Source organism: Natator depressus, chromosome 14 (genome assembly GCF_965152275.1).
Source record: "Natator depressus isolate rNatDep1 chromosome 14, rNatDep2.hap1, whole genome shotgun sequence".
Lineage (NCBI taxonomy): Eukaryota > Metazoa > Chordata > Testudines > Cheloniidae > Natator > Natator depressus.
This window is the reverse complement of record NC_134247.1, coordinates 12,753,156-12,771,466: the sequence shown is the minus strand read 5'-3', so window position 1 is coordinate 12,771,466 and position 18,311 is coordinate 12,753,156. Positions and strand designations below refer to the sequence as shown.

At 39.1% G+C, this 18,311-nt stretch overlaps 1 protein-coding gene across 5 annotated transcripts in view; it reads right to left on the bottom strand.

The window, feature by feature from the left end:
- SPAG9 (sperm associated antigen 9) overlaps positions 1-18,311 on the bottom strand; it is a 105,059-nt gene that overhangs the window by 31,241 nt on the left and 55,507 nt on the right. For all 5 annotated transcript variants that reach the window (XM_074970569.1, XM_074970568.1, XM_074970570.1 and 2 more), the window contains 7 exons: positions 11,028-11,238; positions 10,139-10,238; positions 8,953-9,074; positions 4,704-4,761; positions 3,010-3,162; positions 2,876-2,927; positions 2,286-2,416 (listed from right to left, as the gene is read on the bottom strand). In XM_074970569.1, coding sequence (XP_074826670.1) covers positions 2,286-2,416; positions 2,876-2,927; positions 3,010-3,162; positions 4,704-4,761; positions 8,953-9,074; positions 10,139-10,238; positions 11,028-11,238 — 827 coding nt within the window. The remainder of the gene's footprint in view (positions 1-2,285; positions 2,417-2,875; positions 2,928-3,009; positions 3,163-4,703; positions 4,762-8,952; positions 9,075-10,138; positions 10,239-11,027; positions 11,239-18,311) is intronic.

Here is an 18,311-nt window from a genome sequence, read left to right as displayed (position 1 = left end):
TCACTTTCAGCACCAGAAATCAAAGAACATTGTACTTTAGCAATTAGAGTACAACCCCATATATCTGAACCTCTATTATCCGTCTTTCTGTATTAACCAAACCACCAGCACACATACAGGAATATGGGAAACTGACCCTTCAGCCCTGCCGCCCAGGACTGATAGCCCGCGCCCTGCCAGGGGGAGCTGAAACATGTAACTTAGCATTGTGGGGCCACCGTGGTGTGCGGCCCAAGACAATTGCTACAAAAAGGTTAAGAAACACTATAATGTTCAGGGTTAAAAAGAGTAAAAATGATCAATACGTGTACAGATGGTTAAAAAACTCATCTGTTTTCTTGTTAATACATGAACAAAACATTGTTTGCAAGAACTAGGGGTCTGTATAATCTGTTAAGTAGATAAACAAATAAGAAGGGGGGTATGTTTTAATGCTTTTCCAGGAGGGGCCAGCTAGTTTAAAAGCAACTCCGCATCTTAAAATAACGGATAGAAAGCTCTTTGCCCATTCTCCTGATTGTCCAAATTTTTGACTATCCAATCTGGCCCCGTTCCCAACCAGATCAGATAAACAGGGTTCCACTGTAACTTGTAAAAGAGACTCCTTAACAGTAAATTGAGAGAAAGGTGCTTAAATCAATTTTGTACAGATATCAGTGGGTCTGGAGAAGCAAAGGGAGGGAAGGGAAGGGATGGAGAGAGAACATAAGGAGAGCTCAAAAGAGCAGTGGGTGCTCTTCACATATTTAAGAGACAAGACTTTGGGGGTAAAGAGCTTACAATGTATATAAAGAAACCACCCAGGTGAAATGCAACAACTTTTTTTTTTTTTTTTTTGGGGGGGGGGGGTTTACTGCAATGATTTTTCTTGGGTTTCCTTTTTAATTTTAGATTTCCACTTTTAATTTTAATCCCTACCTTTTAAACAAAACCTTGCAGTTTGTTTTTAACTTACCTGTCAGTGTCTAATTTACTGCTTAGGATTTAGCTGGTGACAAAATGACTTTTTCCTGAAGCAAGCCAACTACTGGTGTGGGAAGGAAGAAGAAAGAGGGAGCAGAATTCCATTACAGAGAGTAGCCATGGAAAAATGAGCCATCTCTACCTGAGGAAATGCTGTTTCCCACCAAGTTTTGGAGTCAAAATGGCTCACATACCTAATATGTTATAATTAAAGCCCTACTTAAATTACAGGAGGATTGTAAAAAATTGAAGCTGACTTGCAATCAAGTCTTGCAATCTGCATGGAAAATTGCAGAAAAGTAATAATGGACCTTATTATTTGTGGGAATAAAGTCTATTGTTTTCCTGCAAATTTTCTGCTGTTGACTGCCAGAGACGGAGAGTGCAGGCCTGGGGGTGATAGCAGGGGCTCCAGCTCTCAGCTCCAGGGCCGCTGCCACTGTCAGCCCCACAATGGGGCTCCTGCTCTCAAAACTACAGTGAAAACCTAATACTGTGGAATCTGCAATATTGTAAGTTAAATAGAGTCTTAGGCCTGGTCTATACTGCACAGTTAGGTCAATGTGAGGCAGCTTACACCGACCTAATTATGTCAGTGTACACACTGCAGCAGTGTCCCACCAATGTAAGTCCCCTACTACACCGACATAACTCCACCTCCATGAAAGGCATAGGGGCTTATGTCCCTGTAGATAGGGCGACACAGTGTCTGTCTAGACACTGCATTACTTACATCAGCTGTTGGCTGTCTTGTCAATTTCAGGACTCCATGCTGGTATTGATATTGACCAGAAAGCCGGGCAGCTTCTATTTCCCAGTCTTTATTTCTTAAGTTTGACAATTCTTGCACCCTTTCAAAAAGTTATAGTAATTACCTTTTACTTGAGCTGACCAACCAATTCTGATTTAATGATCACATCTGGGCCACAGACCAGACCAATTTTATTTTATTGTTTGTATGCCTATCTTAGAAGACCGGAGTACAAACACACAGTAAGAGAATTATTCCTGCCCCAAAAACCTTTACAGTATAAGGCTGAAAAGACTTATGACACACTTAACATTGCAAGCTCAGAGGAGTCCCTTTGGCTTCAATGGTATGTGTTTCATACTTGCTTAAATCTTTACAGGATCAGGGTCTAATTTGATAAGAAACAGCAAAAGGGTAAACAGAGGCCCAGAGAGGGGAAGTGACTTGCCCATGGTCACCATAGGTCAGTGGCAAATCTGGCAACAGAATCCAGGTCTCCTGGTTACCACCCAGTGTCCTATCCACCACACCACACTGCTCCCCAGAAATCAAAGGATCTTAGGTCACTTACCTTATCATTTCAGTCCATCGCACAGCTTCCTGAAGCTCCATCAGCCTCTCTTTATATTGATTTCTTTCCATCAGGACACGGGCCATTTCAACACGGGTAAAACGTTTCCTCTGAGCAGTGGGAACATCACTCTGCCCATACAGAAAAACAAGCTTATAGTACTACAAAGGAATATCAGGGGCATGAGGTCAGCCACCACTTTCTGCTTAGAAAGCAGGGGAATTAGCTCAAGCGTCTTGGATGACTGCAAATGCCACTGAACTGCCCAAGGCAAGAGCTGGGTAGCCAGGATTCAAACAGTTTTGGGCTCTGTAGGCCTAAGACAACACCATGAACTCCAACCAGAAATCAATAAATAGCCAGTGGAAACTAAGTCAAAACCAGTTCACTAAAGGGAACAGGAGGCAGGAAAGGATTCAAGCAGGTTAGTCTAAATAAACTGACATTTTGTTTCCCTTGACTTTTCTTCTTTCCCACACGGAAAATAGTTTATATCTTGATTAAGCCATGTAAGTTCCATAGAATTAAACCAATAAGATGGAATATTAGAAAAGGACACGACACAAACTTAGTGTTAAATATATACCTACATCATCCTCCTCTTTCGCTTTTTGTCTTGCTTCCTCTGCTTCTGCACGAGCTCTAAAGAAAAAAAGATGAGATAACTAAAAGAATCTTTAGCAGATGTTTCTAAACTTTCATGAGGACAGTACTAAACACTCACTTTCTAAGCTCTTCTTCTAATTCCTTGTTCTTCTCTTCAAGCTTCTGCTTGGCTTGTTTTACAGCTTCTAGTTCTCCATGCAGTACATCCTTCTCACAGGTCAATTCATCCACTTTTGCTATCAAATCATTCTTTACCACATTCAGTGCATTTCTATGCGACAAACATTTGGAATGCATTTTTATAACAACTCCACTGAAACCTAACAGCACATAGCTTTGTAACACTAGCATAATTTAGTTCCTATACTTGGGAAACCTCCAAATATATAATGTTGTATGCAGCAACTAGAAGTTTCTAAACTTTCTAAAACAAGCTTAAAAAGTATATGACATGCAACACCACCACTGTTGTAAACAGGTGACTTCATGTGTTACCATCTTCTCTCTAAAGCTGCTAAAAACCTGGAAATAAAAACATCCAAATGAAATTAAAGTTCAAATTCAAGTAATCTACATAGCGAATAAATTCCTATAGCTGGTTTCAATTCCAAATTGGAACACATTTTCAGCAGCTTGTCAAAACAGGCAGAAAAATAAAAATACTTGACGACAGTCATGCTTGTAATGGAAGTTACAGTGGCCAAGTGGCACTATTGTATTAGAGAACAGACTGGCCAGGTTCCTAGGGCTAAAAAAAGTTGTTTTTTTTTTTAAAAATCTTTATTTACACTGGACCTCTTCGCCCTGAAAATTCCTAAAAGAAAGAATATCAGCAAAGCCACACATACTCTGCCAAGAAAACCTACAAAGTAGGGTTGCCAGATGTTCGGTTTTCGACTGGAACATCCAGTCGAAAAGGGAAACTGGCAGTAACTGGCCTCTGCCACCAGGGGGCAGGAAAAGCAGCAACTCCTGGAGGAGCACCTCTGCTTAGCAGCTGCTGCTCTTCCCACCCCACAGCCTGACAGACCTGACTCCAAAGTAGGTACCAGTGCTGTTCATGGAGGGCAAGGGTGACCTATCTGTCCCCCCCGCCCTGCTGTGCCCCAATTTCCCCTTCCCAGCGCCTCGCTCTGGGGACCCCCTCCATCCCAGTGTCCCAATTTCCCCTTCCCAGCGCCTCGCTCCCCAGCCCCGCTCTATGCCCCTGCCATGCCCTGATTGGACATGCAGGCAGGCTCCATGTCAGCTCCTCCCAGCCCGGCTCTGCAGGCAACAGGTGAGTCCCAGGGGATGGGGGGCAAGCGACAGAGGCGGGTATAGAGAGGAAGTGACCAGGGGAGGAGGACCTCAGGGACAGGGCAGGGGTGTTCGGTTTTCAGGGATTAGAAAGTTGGCACTGCACACTGTTCTTGTTTTGCTCTTGGAAGCTAGTAGATTACTGAAAAGGACAAGATTTCTTGCTCTCTAATTAAAGCTTTTGTATTTTAAATACTCTGCATACTAACAGGAATGGAGGACACTGGCAGAGTGCAATACAAGTCTACCAAGCAAAAGTATAATTAGTAGATTGAAGTGACATTCTAGACAAAATCAAGTACATTGTGATTCATAAAAAGAGCCAGACATAGTACACATAATTGCGGGTAGCTCTGAATACTACTATATACCATTTAATGCTAAAGTAAAAGTGTCACCATTTGTCAGTGATCCCGTATGGCACGGTCCATTTTGGAAAATGATAAAAAGAGTGAGAGCAGAGGGAGTAGGCAGGAAGTACTCCCCAATTAAAAGCTACAGTTTGACACTTACTTAGTCTCCAATAGCTGGGTGTTCTCCAGAATAAGATTTTCAACTTCACGGCCCATTCCTTTCCAAGGGAGAGTAAGTGAATGAATTTCAGAAAAAAGAATGGATATTTTTACAACAGAGAAATCAAATTCAAATATTTTATTTAAATATGGTTAATCTACATTTTGTCTTTATCTACCTAACGAGATGAATATATAAGCACCTCACAGAAGCAATGTAAATACTCCCACTGAGCAACTATCTAAAGCTTTTTGTCCCTTCCATCTCTACTTAGCTTTGCTTTCATCCTTCCCCAGGTGATGCCCAAAGATAGCTCTGGCAAATGACCAACAAAGTGTCTCTGCTGGTTTTTTCCCCAAATGAACTGCAGGCTTTATGGAAAGGTTAAAGTACTACTAGGTCAAATAGAACATCTATGTCATTCATGGACAATTTTATTTTTTTTAACCATTTACAATGCGCACATTCAATGAAGCGTTCTACAAAAGAGGTTATAGAGTATATTTTATGTTCAAAATATGCATTTTTAATACACACAGGACATGCTGAACAAGAAAGCTCAGAGACAGCGTGAAAGCCTTGAAGATCTCCCCAAAGCAGATGGTACCTTACCAAAGAAATTACGGTCTTTATAGCCCATGCATTCCATGTACAGCAAAAACAAGAACAAGAAACATTTAACGTAAGGAGTAGTATGAGCGAAAAGCAATAACAAATCAAGAGATTTGTAAGCTGTAAGAGTGAATTTAAAAAAGCCAGCACTGAAAATATGAAATGAAATGTTCTATCATTTGAAGCAGATTGATATGTAAGACAGACAGTAAAATAAATGAGTATCACCAAATGAGTTAGCCAGGTATAAACAAAGCTTTATAATGAACCAAAAGGTAATCTTCACTTCTGTGACACGCTTTAGAAGCATGGTATTTGGAACAAGTGCTAAGCCAATCAATGCAAAATTTAGATGAAATAGTCAATTCTGAAAAAAATTCCAAGTTTTGAGTTTAAATGCTTTCAATTGTTTTATGCATCCATAAGGTTCATTCTTATTTCTAGGAAGTTCCTATACATCACTGTCTGCATGCTTATATTTTAAGTAGAATCTACTGTAGAATTTTAAGTACTGTTTTAATTTTTAAAATGAAACAGCAATAATAGTTGTAAGTCTTGTTCATCAGATTATTTTCAAGATAACCAAGCCCAGCATTATGTACACACTGATAATAGGAGCAATTATGCCAATTAGAGGTTAGCATTACACAGCAAAATAAAAAAAACTTAAGGAATTACCCTCATTGAAAGAACAGTGTGCACGTCTGGTTTTAACAAGTTCCCTAAACACAGTAATATCTTCCAAAATATTTGATAAAGCAAAAAGAAAAAAATTAAAAATGAACAAATCTTAATAGTAAAAGTAACATTTAAAATAGGCAAAATGAAAATATATTTAATCTTGTGAGTGATTAGTGTATCATATTCCCCTAAAAGAGAAACACCAGGTCTCTTATAGAGCTCACTGGACTTTAGATTGAAAGTAGTAAGTTACCTTTATAATATACAAGTTATTTTATCACAGCTATTTTCACTTTGCCAACAGTTGTAGAAAACAACCAAGGATTGCCATCAGGAGGTTTTGCTTGCTTGAAGAACAGCTTTGCCTTTTTTATTATTAAAAACTGAATTATATATGAAGAACTATTTTAAAAAGGGTACCTAGGATGATTTGCACTAAACGCAAATAACTGTTGGGATCCCTACATTGTCAAGAATGTGGATAAATCACAGCTGGAAAGCAAGGGCAAAAAAATGTTTCCAAGCAGAAAAAATGCAGATAATGTATTATATGAAAGCAGCAGCCAAGAATGCCTAACTGTAGAAGCAATAGTTTTCAAAGTATTTAAAAGCATACACACCAGAATATTCCCCTGGGTATGCAGCCCAAGAGAAAACAGATTATAGAATCCCGATTAACTAGGTTTTATAGAACTAGAAACTCAGTGCTAACATTAATTTAGAATGGAATAATCCACTAAAAACACACTCAATACACTGTAAATAGATGTGGCTTGTGTGTGATGCAACAGTTATGAAAATGTATGCTTCTGAGACAAAAATATCCATGTGCTGTAATGCTACATAAATGAAACTACCAATATGATCATATCAAGTTCGTAGGTCAACACATTTCCACATAACACATGAGAAGCCTAATTGCATATATTATAGGAATAGACTTAGTAAAAGAATTATTCTCTGAACATAAGTAACAAAATAAACGTCGCCTAAATAATGAGAAGACTAAAAAGGGTTTTAATTTTTGCTCAAGGAAAATGGGGTGCCCAATACGGGGAGAAGTCTGACAGATTTAAATAACTATTTTGTAAGATCTACTACTAGGAGTAGGCACTAAAAATTGCTGCTAACGGGCTATGAAACTTGATCTCAAGGACTCATTTTTGAATGCAGAATGTTAGTAGCAACTAAAAATGACCATTGTATGAGGACATGTGAAGTGAGTTATGGATGCCTACCAAAACTAGGAAGAGATGACCACAGAAAAGAACCACCACAACAGTTACCACCATTGCTTGTGGTCTCAGCAAGGAAGTCCCAAGTATGAGGAAAACAGAACTATTTTTCCCCTTAGTGGTGGTCTTTCCAGACTAGGGACAATGGCAGCTAACAATAGGTACAACCTGCATTGCTGCTGCCTATTCAAAATAAAATCAGTTCCAGTGCAACTCTGTATCCAGTTTTCCCCACTAAACAAGAAATACTCAGGGAAGTGCACAATGTGAATCACCAGAAATTCAGACTATACAAAAATACATGTTTGGTTCTTGCAAATTCTATACCACGCCTCCTTAGATAAGAAGTCTGAGAGTCAGACTGCTCTTAATGCTTTCTACACAGCTCATTTTCAGACTCAAAAATCAGCTGCTTCTAAGGGCTTGTCTACACTACTGCTTAAGTTGATGTAATTTACATTGCTTAGGGAAATGAAAAAACCACCCCTGAGCGACAATTTACATTGACTTAAAATGGTCTCTACACTGCGCTATGTTGGCAGGAGACATTCTCCCGCTGACATAGCTTCCGCCTCTCGTTGACAGTGAATAATTATGTCGACAAGGGATTGCTCTCCCGTCGCCATAGTGTCTCTTCACCAGACATGCTGCAGCAGCACCGGTTTAGCGCGGTAGTGAAGACAAGCCCTAAGATATGTTCTATAATATCTACTGCCATCTATTCAAATAAATAAAGTGTGGATGCTGAAAAATGGCTCAGTTGTTTTGCCACAGCAAAAGTTTCATGGCACAGATATCATTACTGAGTTGTTGCTTTTTGTTAAACACTGGGGGATGCTAAAGTGTTTCTAAATGGTTTGGTTCTCAATCACCACCAACTTGTTTCACAATCTCTTTCATAGGCAAAATTCCAAATATGAATAATATAAAAAGCACAGTGAGGCCCAATTTATTACCCAAAAGGTTTTAAGCAATGTTAATTTGATTGTCCAAAACTGAGAAAGAATTGCTTTGTAAGAAACATATCCTAAATATATGAGGCAGTAGACACATTCTTGTGTCATACCATATACAGAGCAATTCAAATACCAAGCACTTGAAAGAATTTATGAAAGGCTGAATTTTAAAATGTGTGCTTTTAAAAAGTGTGCTATACCACAGAAAATTCACACTGAACTAAGAGATGGTTTCATTTATCAGTACAGGAAAACGGAGCCTTATTCAGCTTCAGGCAGCAGCGACTAGAAGAATTATCCTAAGTGAAGTGAATCAGGGTTTGAACAGTCACCAAGTTTACTATTACATTTGTAATCTTGACTCAGGACCTCAATGAAAATAGAATCTGTCTCCACTGAGTAATATCCAAATTAATCCACAAAAAATTTAGGCATCACAACAGAAGCTGAATAGGGCGGTAGAGGTTTAGCAAAATGTGGACAGACTGATTCCAGTGTTCTTGTTCCTTTTTTGATACTGACAGAAGTCACTTGAACAAGAAAAAATTTCACACTTAAAGAAACCTAACCATGAAATAGCACACACATTTATTCTACTAACTTAACTGAACTTTAATACCCTTTCAAGGCCACTGAAATCGGAGCTTAATCCAACGAATCAGTGTATATTTTAGGAAATATATTTAAAGGGAGCTGCAATTACCAGAAATATGCTATAAAAACACTAGCATCATAATTTCTTCAACTAACTTTAACTTGTCTTACCCAATAAATCTGCTCCTTCATCCACATCTCCAATTAGGCCAGAGCCAGCAGAAGACAGCTCTTCGAAGAGAGATTCTGTATTACGATCAAATGCTTTGTTCTCTATACCTTTGGTAGGAGTGCTAAGCAGCAGAATTGAAATTTTTAGAAATCAGAAAACAGAACCAACTATCAGTCAAACATTTCACACAGTTGTACAGCAAAGGAAAAATGTGATTTTAGATGGCTGCTCTATGGTTTGGCTTATAGCTCATTCATTAAACACAGAAATGAACTGAAAACCTTGCTGGACATTTCTTAAGTACCAATGTTGGAAGAGTGTACACCATATGGGCCCTGAAGGGGATAATGTGAGCCAGAGAGACCCATTAACATACATGGCAGCACCTGGGAGAGACAGAAAGCCAGGAAGTTTGTAGCAGAAAGTGGGCTGCAGGGACAGAGTCTGCAGTCACTGCCTGCCTTTTCTATCCCCCAGAAAGCGGCCCAGGGAGGCAGCAAGGTGTCTGAGGGAGTAGACCTTGGCTGCCAGCTACAGGGTCCCTGGACTACAACCAAGAGTAAAGAGGGGGCCTGGATTCCCCTACCAGCCACAAAGGAAGGTAGTGTGAAACCCCCAGAGATAAGGGATGTAAGGTCCATGGAACCCAGGGACAGACAGAAGACCTGCTGTAAGGTCACTAGACCATAGCTGGGCTGGAGACAGTTACCCTGGAAGTGGTGGACTAAAGCATGACCTGGCCAGAGGGCCAAGTTGCAAGAAGAGACACAACAGCACCGACAGAGCAACCTCAGCAGGTGATACCATAGGGGGAAAAACAGCTGCTACACTACACTTGACCACAAGGAAGTGCTCATGCAGTGAGAAAACCCCTTTACAGTGCCTAAGTGGCTTATGAAACTAAGAGCTTGTCCACAAAAATTTAGTACTCTCTGAAGTAAGCATACTATGGAACTTTTAGTGCATGATAGCAGGGGGGCTCAGGGCTCTGGACTGGGGGTGCAAGCAATAAAAACAAAACTTGCTGTTATAAGAATTCTTCAGGGAAGAAAAAAAAGAGGTCATGGGAACTGATTGTACAACGTGTGCTCTCAATCTGTTAAAACTCCAAAAAGTTCAAAATGAGTAACTGTGGTACCTTCTGAAACCCTAATCTGTGTACTCTAGTCACAGTATACAATTTACCTTGAACCTTTATATCCACTGAGGTCTTTATCCATATCCAGCTCTGGAGTGGACTCGATGATTGCCTGAACTTCAGATTTTTCTTCATTTTCATTAGCACCTGGGGGTGGAGGTGGGGAAGTAATATTAGTCACATACAAGAAAAGCTCTGTACATTATTGGCTTAAAGAGAGTCACATGCAGGGGTCCTCCTGACAAATTTCATATATTGTGGCAAAGCCTCTAAACTGTACAGAACTTGAGTTCATATAGTGGTCATTCTATACTGGCCTCACATGTTTAAAAAGTGATGTCATTCATTAAAACAGAAGGACTAATGAACTAATTCTATTTCACTTTAATTTAAAATTCAATTTTACAATGCCCGGATTTCAGGTTCTTTCTGAAATGGTGCTGAACACACATTACTTGGCTCTGCTTGCTGCTAAATCAGGTTGAGCACTGCTTCAGCTACAACTCATTAGCAATAGGTAAAAAATTCATATTGTAAAGACAAGGCCTTAGACCATGCAATAGTCTCCCAAAGAAAGTGGTGGAAAAACCATTACCTCAAATATTTAAAACCAGACAGAACAAAGCAGTCAAAATATATTGTATGGGAAAATCATGAAGGGAGATGGAATTAGCTCATTTAGTCTTTCTAGTTTTTTTAAATAACCCCGGAATGTAATTAATACATAGATATACTTCACATTCCATGGAAAATAAGGTGTGAACAGCCCAAGAAGTAAGTAGTGATCCTCATTTCAACACCACCAGTACTCTGCACTCCCAAAAGTATAAACACAAATACTTCTTTCCCTCCAGGCACCATGGACCGACTTTGTACTGCATTGCATTGAATTGCATATCAAGCACATCACACGCCTGAACTGTTACAGCAGCTTACCGATAGACACAGTTCTTGTTTCTTGAGCTACCTGCACTTCAATGTGCTTGCTTACATCTGATTTCTTGTTCAGTGCATCTGCACTCTTTGCAAGCCCTTCATTATCCTCTTTCAAGGGAGTTTCAGCAGATAACACAGGCACATCTGAAGCAGCTGTTGATGCTGGGGTAGTAGATTTTGAGCCTGCTTGACTAACATCAGAAAGTTCATCCTAAAATGGAAAGTTTTTATTGTTTACACAATTGTCACAGGCATTAGTTTACACAAGGAGGATTCCAAATGAAGAAAAAGCATTAGTGCATGAACTTATTTCCCGTGCTCACTATGTTAATTTCATTCAAGTTAAAGCGCTAATTTAGATGTGGTAGAATATGCAGACTCTTATATGAATTTGAACCATTAGATACATCTCGGTGATTTTAATATTTAGGGTTATGGTTTATAAGTTTTAATAAGCAGAATGCTAAAAATGACTTGGCTTGCATGGTCAAGAAATAGTCTCCAAAAGGTACTGAAGACGATCAACAGTATGAATGGAACTTTATTTGAGCCTCCTTAGGCAAACTGCGTGTACCACTTCAAGAAAAAGCATTGAAAATGGATAATACCCTAATTTACAACAGTGATTGCTGAACATTAAGACAGACAAAAAATTAATATTAATATGTCTAAGGAAATCAGTTTGATATGAAAACTAATCTGGTCAAGCTGGTTGCATGGAATCAATCATTTCTATTATTGCGTTTTCATTTACCAATTAAGTCCCCACACAGTAGTGTACTAAGGTGGCTAAATCCTACCTGGCAGAGTAAAAAGGACTACTTTGTTACAGGACTTCCCCTAATGAAAAGGCATGTTGAAGCCTTGTCTACATTGAGAACTTTAGGGAAACCTCCCACTGTTACAACTCCAGTGCAGCTCTACCAGTGCTAAGAATAACTAGCACTTTTGGACCCTGTCCAGAGCAGCTGTACACAACAATGGTAAGGTTATCCATCACTAGTATACACTACCATTCCCCTGCTAATTTCCCCACAATTCTCAGGGCAGACACTCTTCGGAGATTGCCTGCTAGACATACAGATTCTGAACAGATAGAAAGGCACCCAGATTGAGTCGAGTCACCAAACAGACTAAGTGTTCAGTTTTCTACAACGATATCCTGTAGGATTTGGAGCCAGAGATGAGATACTTAATTTACCCAACTTACTTTATATCATGCTTTATTTTCTTTACTAGGCCAAGAATATTTGCTTTTATTCAAGTTATGGGGAACTTTGTGACAATTTGAATTGGGAATATTTGCTAGGTTTTTGTCTAAGCCATAAACCAACTTCTAACCTGAGAGAGGCAAGAATGAGGACTTAGTCAAAGAGGGTTGCAATTAACTTCTCCAAACAGTGCCAAAAGGGACCTTGGGGCAGTCTAGCGCTGATATAGCAAGAGCCAAACATGACAGTTCTAAGGCTTTTTACACTGAGTCTAAAGATAAAACATCCTGAGATTGACACATACAAAAAGTACATTGACTTACAGATTACAGTTTAACCTTTCCAAGGCCTTCTGAAACAAAACTGGAAGAATCAAATAGCTGCAAGCAAGATATTTAAAACATAGGAAATATGCCTAAAAGCAAAACACAGATTTGACCTTGGAAATGATTTTAGATCAAGACACCAAAAACAAAGTCAAGTCTGAAACAAAGTTTACATTTTATGAAGCACGAATTCACTGGCCTAAACCTGTATCTCTAGTGTCCCTTTTTTAAAAAACCACATTAAGGAGAAATGGAATTGGATTATATTAAATGATCATTCAATTAAGAAGCAAATAAAAATGGGCATATATAAATGGACATGCAGCACTGTCAAAAAATTTTCACCCATTCTTAACACACAAAGGAAGTTTAATTAGGATTTCAGTTTTAATATTCATATTTGTAATTTTTTGCAAGATGAGATTTTTAAATTATTATTAAAATAGGGAGAAGCCAAACAATGTGACTATTGCTGCTTACATGGGACTTTTACTGCTGAGGGAATTGAGGGAGAGGAAGACAGTCAAACAAAGCAGCACTTTTGAAAAACAAAATATTACACACTTAGGGTACAGTATTTTTCAATGATACGAGAATCTCGGCAGTGCTCAGTATATGTCACTTACCCAGTTTACACACTTAAGGGAAATTACAAAAACAGAGGAAAATGTTACTAGTTTTTGAACATTAAATTATACAGACTGCACAGGATCCTCAAAAAAAATCTGTATAGCTTCTAAAAAGTAGTAGATGGGCACTGTACATATATAGGAAATTTAAACTAGTGTTTTTTGTTTTGTTTGATCTCTTACTCACTAGTTACAAGATGGAAAGCCAAATATGATAGCAAGCAGAACATATAGCTGCATTTTGAAAAAAGACCTTGGGAGGGATGGAGGAGAGATGGTGAGGAGGCTTTAATGCAAACCAACAATAAACAGTGCTGTAATCGCAAAAAACCTGAGCATTCTTCCCATCGCCATTTAATTTTCTGTACCAATACTTCATGCAACATCATCCATTGTTTGGCATGCCAATCCAATTCACTTTCTATTCAGAGTAACTGACTGCATGTGAATTTACTGCTGAAATACATTACTGCTAGAGTGTTCAGACATTTATTCTGAATTTTATTCTGTTGTCACTACAATACATGAAATAAACTGAAGAGGAAAACTGGTTTAATATACCAACTGTATTTATACGCAGAATTATTCAAAATGAAAAAAGTTATGTAAATAGAAATAAGGTCACTGCACAAAAAACACGTAATATATACAAATAAGGTGATACTTCAAATGTAGCTGAAAACCCTTTGCGTATTCACACTGCTGAAATGTTTGATTTTCCTTCAGACATGGACTCAACTGTAATTCTTTGTAGTCTCCAAGAGGTTAACTAGGTGATCAACAATCTTCCCTTTCTTTTAAAGCACACTTTGGATCACAGCTAATAGTTAAACTATGAATCCAGATCTTATTACTATTACAGATTTTTATTACAGCTGCACCAAAAAGCCCTGCTCGGGATTGTGGCTCCATTTTGCTAAGCACTGTAAAAATACATATGACAACCGTCTCCGGTAAAAGAGATGACAATCTAAGAAAAGTGGCCTATGAATGGTGTGAGGGGGATTCCACTGAATACATTCAAAATATATACTTTAATACCTATGTACATATGCACATGGTCCCGAGAATTATAATATAAAGTACTTACTATCCCCATCACTCCTGAAGACATCACCTAAAGGTAAACCCTAGTGATATTTCTGAAGTTGAACCACACAATTTTGATATAAAAATGGAGCTGGCTCTGAAAAAAGCAATTAACACTGAATTTAAAATAACTCCACAAGGCTGCCATCTTCCACGTCAAGAGTGCCTCTCTATCACGACTGATCTTCCCAGTTTATGAAACAGTCACTTTGATCCAGGATAAGAATCGCCACTTTGTAGCAAATTCGACAAATGGTCAAATCTATTCTAGTATTCCATCTCGCACTGTTGCCAGTACCAGATACTTCAGAAAAAGACAAGTTCTCCATGATGGGCAATTAATGCAGTATCACGCACCGGGAAAATATTCCCTCCTAACTCCAGGCAGTCAGTGACTGGCTTATGTCCTGAAGCAAGAGGATCAATATCCCTATAATATTTAAGTAATGTAATTGCAGAGAGTTTCATTAACCATACGTTTAATTGTTCTTTGCCTCCATTTCTTGTGGCAATGAGTTCCAAAGACTGTATTGTGTTAAAAGTTCCCTTTTTAAATTTGTCATTTTAACTTTGTTACGGCTGAGTTGGAACAAAGTGGCATAGCTGGAGGTCTACTGTGTCACAATATCCACAAGTCATTTACATGTATATATAGACTAGCCCCGAATGGGTTCAAATTAATAGTTTATCTGTCCATTGTGGACAAACTCTACCCCAGTGTCCCCAACCTTTCTGTGGGAATAGCATATTGCTATTCCCAGAAGACTGTGGCGAGTGCCAGACACCCTGCTGCTGAGAAACGGCAACACGTCTCGGCGGCATTTCAGCGGGCGGTTCTCCGGCGGCCACACTTGGCTGCAGGGTGTCCTGTGGGCGCACAAAAATGCCCCGGCGGGTGCCATGGTGTCCGCGGGTATCATGTTGGGGATCACTGCTCTACCCTAACTATGTTTAAAATGTTCTTTCGAGATCCCTAACTAGTCTAGCAAATAGTTTTAACACTATCTTGTTTGTTCCTGCCACAAATTTGCTTGCTTGAGCAGGTTCAGGAAACAGTTTTAGCCTCAGTTTAGACTGGACCATTGTATACAGGAGTTTTCATACTGAGGACCCTTGGGCTCACAGGTATTTGGGCTTAGGGTCTCCACCTGGATGCTGCTCATTCAATCTTTTTAGTCTTTCAAACACAAATGATGGGTGCTGTATAATAAATATACTTTCAGGTGTGCATCTAGATTTGTCTAACTCAATGCATCTCACACATGAAGGCAACACACCTCTCCCCCACACACCACATCTCACTTATGAAATGTGTATTTCATATTTTACATATTTTATATTCATATAAAATATTTCCACATATTTTATTTGGAATCTACTGTGCAATTACTACTCTGGGCTCCCTCTCATCCTTTTGACTTGACACTTTAGAAAAATATTCAATAACCAGAATGGCTACACAGCCTTCAGAACAGCAGACCTCCAAATACAGAGTTTTTCACATGAGTAACAAGGCTTAAGAAAATTATCCAGAATTTATTAGCCTGGGGACCAAAACCGCTATTCAAGGTGAAATATACCTGTACTGCCATGTTCTGAAACCCAATCTCCCACCCCCCACATTCAAAGGAATAAACAATTGTGTATTCGATAGGATGTTCTGCATTTATCTGTAGTATACATTAAATAGGAACATAACATTCTGTATGTAACTTACTATGCCTCTTGATTTTGTTTTATCTTATTTCCTTCACTCCCACTTCCTCAGTTCCTTACTACAGACTAAACCTGCTCCTGCATTTGCCACATGTTATTTCTACTTCTATCCTGCATATATCCTTTTTGCTTCCCCAACACTGCTTTCTGCTATGTCACCTGTATTTTCCATCCCATTTCCGCCTCCTGCTCCTCCAAAAATGCTGACTTTGGCTCTTAATTTATTCCTCCCCTCTGGCACCAACCCTCACCTGCAGAAACACCACACCTAGCCTTGCCCATCATCCATCCCTTCATACATAAGGCTTGAAAAGTTTACTGCACCCAATAACCAGAAGTCTAAACTAGATCATTTAACTAGATGAAGGGCCTCATTGTCTAGGGGCAACATCCCGCAACGAAGCCAACCTCTGCACCAGTTTGTGCTTCGTATTGCTACGAGGGTGCTCTCCTTGAATCCTGCTCAGAGGTTCCATCCTTTATGGCCTCCACTTAGTAAGTGTGAAATCTGAAGCCTTCCCACCTTCCAGCAGCCAGCGGTTTAAGAGGGAGTTCTCTTTCCCCACTCCTAATCCAGAACCTCTAGACTATCGCAAGGGGAGGACATTCCCTACTGAGCTGACCCTATAACAACCTTTTTATAAAGCTCTCCTTTAACCTGCCTCTGCTGCTGCTTACCCCTGTCCCCCAGCCAGCAGCAGGAATCTGACCTGATCCACAGTGACCTTAGCAGCAGCAGTAAAATTGACTAGAGGCTTGTTAATTTCACTCTGCAGTTGAGCTCTACCAGCAGCAAAGATGCTGGTGCTGTCTGAGGATTTAGACAGGCAACAGTGCATTAGTTTGTACTCTATTGTTTGGAAGGGGTTCTCTGCAATCATAAGTGAAAAGCAAATCTTACCGTAAATGCATAAATTAATGGTATTTACTCCAGATCAAGTTCCTAGTCATAGGAATTTTTCAAGCCCTAATGATTAATTTAGTACTTTTAGGTCCTGCCCCATCAATGATATCAAGCCTCATCTTACCATATTCTTTACTAAATACTGAGTTCACTGTACTGAGTTACATATGTAATACCAAATTTGGATTAGCTGTAAAGTGTCAGATTTTGAACATCTGAAACAACCTGCTGTTAATAAAGTCTCCAATTGTTTGGAAGTGTCAGAATTGCTTGCGTTGTCTCCATATACCAATATCCTTAATCACAAATTTAAAAGTGACCAAGATGGGAAGAGTGAATATTTGTTAATCTCACAGTGAGTCAACTGGAGACTATAACACAGCATGTGTAACACCTGACTATTGGACATCTCTGACCGATTCCAAGAATATGTACGTTCCCCCCAAAGATACTCAGGAAGTCATGAAGCCCAAAATTAAGGAATTATGGCAAACAACTGAAGTCCATTTTCTAAAAAGGCTATGTGATTAAATATAATAAGTTGCTTTTTTAATGTTAAAAGAACACCTGCCCCAAGTTAAGGTTAAAGTTCAACTGGATAATGATTCATATTTTAGTAAACAAGTAATGAAGGGAGGAAATTGTACTCTAAGCGAATCCAGAGCTCACCCACACAGGGAATAAAACCTCAACATGAATGTTGGCTCTGTTCAAACATTTCTCCAACTCTGTATTCCGAATGCATACACTGAAGAATGCAGCACACACAGACCATTGACTTTACCACACAAAAAGCTCCAAACAAATGGCGTGGTTGCCCAACAGAAAGTGGCTGTGAAGAAAAAGGGTCTCAACTGAGTCTGAATCAATTGTTTCCAAAAATTATAAGGCACTAACCAAGGATTTCCGTATAATTCCATTGTTTTGCTATAACTACTTAATTTCTTCCCTTGCATTTGGAAACTGGATTTATCTACAGATTTAACTGATAGCAATATATGTCCAGAAATCAGAGTGTGTTAAATGTAATTCCATTAAGCAGGAGTGAGTCTAAATATCTTCCCCAAATATTTTAAAAATCTGAAATAATCAAGTTGTATTTTGTAAGCAATGACCCTCTGCCATGTACATTGGCCAAACCGGACAGTCTCTACGTAAAAGAATAAATGGACACAAATCAGAGGTCAAGAATTGTAACATTCAAAAACCAGTCTGAGAACACTTCAATCGCCCGGTCACTCGATTCCAGGCCTAAAAGTCACAATATTACCAAAAAAACCCTTCAAAAACAGACTCCAATGAGAGACTGATGAACTGGAATTAATTTTCAAACTGGACACCATTATATTAGGCTTGAATAAAGACTAGGAGTGGATGTGTCATTACACAAAGTAAAACTATTTCCCCAT